The sequence below is a fragment of the Mycetomoellerius zeteki genome, unplaced genomic scaffold (assembly GCF_001594055.1).
Source record: "Mycetomoellerius zeteki isolate Tzet28-1 unplaced genomic scaffold, Tzet1.0 scaffold228, whole genome shotgun sequence".
NCBI lineage: Eukaryota > Metazoa > Arthropoda > Insecta > Hymenoptera > Formicidae > Mycetomoellerius > Mycetomoellerius zeteki.
The window spans coordinates 2189633-2195500 of NW_017257203.1; the positions used below are offsets into that span (position 1 = coordinate 2189633).

General features: G+C 28.9%; 1 protein-coding gene across 1 annotated transcript; it reads right to left on the reverse strand.

Moving 5' to 3' along the window:
* Window positions 1-402: 402 nt before the first annotated feature.
* LOC108723339 (uncharacterized) lies at window positions 403-1852 on the reverse strand. The gene is made up of 3 exons (XM_018449025.1): window positions 1633-1852; window positions 1213-1512; window positions 403-1143 (listed from the first exon to the last, which is right to left on the reverse strand). Exons 1-3 carry the CDS (start codon window positions 1648-1650, stop codon window positions 565-567), a joined length of 897 nt encoding a protein of 298 aa, XP_018304527.1. The 5' UTR covers window positions 1651-1852; the 3' UTR covers window positions 403-564.
* Window positions 1853-5868: the final 4016 nt, after the last annotated feature.

Consider the following 5868-nt stretch of genomic DNA (forward strand, 5'->3'; position numbering starts at 1 on the left):
ATTCGATATTTATAAAGGATATATGATATAGTCTATCAAGATCTAAGTAGAGTTAAATCTTTTGGGAACGTATCTTTGGAAATTTTCAGTCTTCGTTTAACTCTTTGAGTCATCTGTCATGTAAATGGTATGCAATATAAATAAAATAGGGCGTTACAAAATATAGACATAAAAAATCTTCTATCAGACTATACTGTAAAAAATATTCCTGTCTCTTTTCACGTATAAACTCTTTTACACAAAACACACACATGTATATTTTTATGCAACATATAGTAATAGAGTAATTTAATAGATTGGTCGCGTCAAGCAGAATATTTATTTTGCAACTTGTCGGAAGTTTTTCATTGAAATAAAACTACTTCTCCTAAAAGTATAATCCAATTAATGCGAAGAAAACTTACAATAGTTGTAAAATAAACTGTGTTCTGCTAAACACGGCCATTGTTCAGACATTTGCAACCATATATGCTGCATACATTCTTTCGACATTATGGAAATATCGTTTATATAATAGAAGAGCATTCAAATAATTCAATCATTTCTTTCTACAACGGAATGAGTTTACCAATTATCGAGAAACTCAAATCCAGTTTTTGGTATACTTCTCTCTTCCTCTTCTTGATTCAATTGAGATGACTGAAAGCTACTGTAGGAACTGGGTGTTTCTAATAAAGCAGTCGACTCGTTTATGTCGCTTGATTTCGTTCGTGATGTTACCACTAAAGTATTAGATTGACTTTTGTCTGTATCAGAATCCCTCACCAAACTTTCCAAGTCATCCTCGACGTTGCTTTGTAACTTTAATAAAGAAGTCTTGTTGATCAATTTGGCAAATATACTATCAGAATGTTCGCTGTCAATTTCGTTTGTCAGTAAGTCACTGCACTGATCATTTTCGAATAAATCGCTGGCGTAACAATCTGATGGATAACTAACTTGATGTAGAGAGTTATAATTATCGCTTAATGAACAATTGTTTCTTTGTGTTTTCACTGGACTAGAAAAATGTGGTAATTCTCCAAAATGAGTCCTCATTGTTCTCGATTTTACATCTTCGTTAGAGTCTATCAGATTAAGATTCATCTGTGATTGAGTCATAAACGAAAATGGTGCGGAGTGTTCATCTCGCCATCGTAACGTCTGTAATACAGTGAAAAAATTATCAGTTTGTTTAATTTTTTTCATAAACATTGATGATACTATACTTACTGAACCAGTTTCATCTATGACATATTTCATTCCAGTTTGTATGCGCAGTTTTGGATACCACTCAGGTAACTCCTTTGTCAACTCGACCTTCTTCAAGGTGTACTTCAAAGCTATCTCGGGCTGAATTATAGTCTCGTTGATGGCTTGATTGCGCTCCGCTGTACTCAAAGTGTTCCATAGCCCTTCATAGGCCTCTTTCGTTGCTGTTATATCCTCGCCGATTCTTCGAGCTATAGGATTTATATCATAAAAATATTCCTCTGCTCTTGCAGTAAGAGTGCTGGAGCTCATTCCGCTGCGCTGAAACACAAAAATTTATTGATGGTCAAACCGATCATAACATGATTATAGAATGTGTATAAAACATAAAGACAAATCTACGACCATAGTAACATTAAAATTATATTCTGATATACGTACTAGCTTTAATAATGACATAAACAAAAGGGGTGAGAGTATTATATCGACATAATAATTATTGTTTCGTTATATCACAGAATAATCGGATAATACGCTTAACGAAAGTAAGTCTTGAATATAAGTAAACTATCATTGTTGAAGATCACGTTCACGAAAATGTGTCGATCGCTAAAACGAACGTGTCAATTGAGGATAATTGGGGAGACCGTGGAACTTGGAAGCCATGATGGCGCAAAATTTGTTATGCGCTTGCGCCTTCTCTAGAAGTTAATGGACACATTCAAGGATTCAAGCCGGTAGAGCAACTATATTGCTGCTTCAAGCTATCCTGCTTTCGCCAAGCAAATATATTGAATAAAAACTGCTAGTTGCTTTATCGCAGAAAACAGCTGCACAGCATATTTTATCTTCCCTTTCTAAGTTAACAATTTAGTATATTTGTAGTATTTATTACTTTTATTAATTTTTTGTATTTGTTTTTATTATGTTCGTTTTCTAAGTATCAACATAAGTGTTGACTAATCTATTGACTAATTCATAGTATATAGTGCTATTTCGTAGTATTGTTCATATTTTATTAATTTTTAATTATATAATGAAAATACCTTCAAAATCACAAAGCGTAATATTATTAAAAGATGCAGAGATTATTATACCTTAATAATTTATAGGAACAGATTACTTTTTAATAATTACGATAATTTACGGTATTAATTATAATTTTTGTTGCAAAAAATTATAGGTTATATTATTCTGACTATATACATTATTGGTTTTCCAATATTGGACCAATATTGAGGAGCCAATCTCTTCCCAATATTGCGGCTTCCAATATTGGCCATATATTGGAAAACCAATGTATGGCCACAATAGGTATAAACGACTGATTATTAATCATACAGTATTTGCGAGCAAGTTAACTATTTCATCAGTTCGAATACATCCAATATAACTGTGTTCAGGATAAGTACAATCATACATAATCTCAGCAGACCTATTCTGTAACTTTTAATAACGATAATGTCAACATCGTTGTGTCGTTGCACAGCTTCTTTACCATATCAATTATCTGCGCAACGACGGTGTAACAATATCGACACTGTCGTTAAGAGTTACAGAATGGCAGCAGGATCCTGTATATATAAGTTTTTCATAGTTGATCTTTTTTTCAGAATTTCTTATATTGTTAATGACAAACTTGATTTTATAATGCTAATGGGTAGGGAAATTACAATAAGAGAGTCGAATGAAAAAAGTAACATGTCTATATTATTTTCTTTTTTTTAACGGCGAGGATTGCACGAGGTACTAATGAAACTAAAATGTTCTCAGCAGACATGTGAAATGAGAGATCAAATAATGTCTTGGAAATTCGATTTGTATTCAACTATAAAGGAACAAAATCATCTAAATGTATTCATTTAAATATATTTTGACTCCCGCTTAAAAACGAAGGTGAACAATACAATGCCCAACTGTTCTTACTTGTACATTCGGATTGCGACGGAAATATTCGTATATATATATATATACATTATTCTTTTTATTATCATACACACATATACAATATTTTAATATCTCATTATCAGTCGCTCGCGATGATAGATCGTTTCTATAAATTCGACAGACAAATGACTATTACTTAAAGTTTATAAATTAATATAAAGAATGATATACGTAAAGAATAAATGTAATAGTATAATATGAAGACATATATAACGTATATAATGTAAAGAATGAAAATACTTATTTGCACGTAACTAATAGGAATGATAATAAATAAAGATTGCATATGATAATGCACACATAATATTAATATTTTTATAAAACATCTCAAGTATAAAGGAATATATTTTTAATCACTTTTGTCTTTCTTTATACACAGTATATGTACAACTTAGTACGTTGCAGTTTGATATTTTGTCAATTACAAAATAAAAGTTTTCTTTTCTCAAGAAAACATTTCCAGATATTTTTTTCATCAATGTACCAACTGCTTGCTTCGACAATTGTAATCTCTTTATCTAGTCATCCAAACCTTTCAATGAAAGAATATATTTTGAGAATGGAATGAATTGATAGCATTATGACATTAAACATTTTTTTGAAGTCATGAGATTAAAAAAATTAGAATAAATTCCTTTGTCAGATTAAAAAGAAATAATATAATTTTAAAAATATTTGATTTTTAAATCTTTGGAAAAATCTTTATGCACATATTTCAATATGTGCAGAAATTTGTATTGTTAATATTCTGTATAAATATTTTTTATATTTTTATAAAGAAATACATTTTTAATGTGAAAATATTTTGTATTCAATCTATTCTCAAATTCCTTCTGAACAAACAGTCAGAGTAAATAAATTCTTTAAGATGGATGTGTAACAATATTAGATATAATTTTCTCAATATAATTTTTTAAAATATTTTTTGTTATCTGGCAAAATAATTCTGTCTGATTAGGTACATCAGCATAGTTTATCGCATATATTGCACATTTAAAATATTTTGTTATATATTAGGTTGTACCATAAGAAATTGCTGTTTTTATTAATCAAAATAAAAATACCGTATTTTGGAAAGAACAAATTTTATTCCAACAAAATATGCATCGTTAGGCTTAGGATTTGTGACTATATAAATTCATTTAAAAAATTTAAATTTTGAGGAAATGTATTCACCATTATCAAACAGTCCTTTCAGAGTTCTCTTTAAGAATCGTATTAATATTTCTATTTGTTTGAGCTGTATTACGTTGTAATTTCAAATCCATATAAAAAATATTTATAATTCTTTTTCATCTTACATTGACTATTTTTAAAAAATTGTCTTATTTCTATGAAGAAGATAAAAAAACAATTCAATGTGATTAAAGAAAATTATAAAGTCTGATATTGTGTTGCAAGCTATGAATATCATAATTGAAACGTTTTATTTCAATTTCAAATTAATTGAATATCAACAATTTTATGTAGTACAACCCAATCCTTTTATTTCTGATACTGTCGTAGTCTTTCAATGACAGAAAGTTGTAAAACTTTTTATTAGATATATCTTAAAGCTAAAGCATTGCGTTAACAAAGAAAGACTTATCTAGCAGTTACTTTTTGTTAAATAATTTATATATGGAACATGTAAGTTTAGCAGAGAACCTTTTCCATTTTTGATATCTTTATTAAAAAAAATATACAAAATAATTCATAGTTTACGATTTCCTTTTGTAATTATATTACATATCGTGTGTACTTTAATCCTTTAGCTACGAATGGCCACAGAGCATATTCTGCATATTCACCGAGTATTAAAGCTATTCCTACATACGAACGGCCACTGTAAGGGTCATAACACACAAGAAAATTTTAGGCAGTAAAACGTAAGCAGTAAACGAATTGGCCAATCACGGTAGAAACTGTAAGGTCTAACGTAAGTAGTAGCAAATCCACAACATTTCCTAATTGTTTATGTTTTATTGCTTAAATTTGTTGTGTACCATAACCCTAATGCACAACAGATACGTATCTGTCGTGAGCAAAGTTAAAATGAGAATATTTTCCAAGTAAGTACGCTAAAAAAACATGTCTCAAAGATTCTTTAAAACATCCTATCTCAAGAATATCTCTTAGATACGTGTGTCTAAGACATCTAATAGATATTGAGATATCTTAAAGATTTCTTTAAAAAAATGATATGTTCCAAAATATATGATAGTATTAAAAACCTAAGTGTGCACTATGGATTTTTTAGTACTGTCAATACATTTCGGAATACACTGTACTAGTGTTGTTTGGATTACAAAACAATATCTATTTGTCTATACAGAATAAGTAAAAAAAAATTATTGTAAGATAATTTTAGAATCTGTCACATTATTACAAAGTAATGAATTTAAATATTTTATCTGTAGCAAAGCAAAAAAAACTTGTGATTTTTTCGTATGACGATAGCATTTCCTCGATTAGTGCTCTGCTGTAGCAAAAGGGTTAATTTTCTAGATTATTTGGGCATTAAAATCTTAGTTTATCAAAATGTGGTATAATTTTAATCAGAAAAGTTTTATGCGAAGAATACTGTATTGCTTTAAGTCTATAAATATAAATTAACAAATTTTACGTCTAAGTCAGTCGTCAACTATTTTTTTTTTCATAAGAAAAAAATTCACGAATAAATCTCGCATTTCTCATATAAAGAACATATGTGTATCACAATAATATATTCTTTATATATAAAATGTTGTA

Bases quoted from the DNA above. Each gene is read 5' to 3' on its own strand.
- LOC108723339 (XM_018449025.1), bottom strand. The intron at 1,144-1,212 runs GTAAGTATAGTA...ACTGTATTACAG, and splicing joins TCATAGATGAAACTGGTTCA to ACGTTACGATGGCGAGATGA.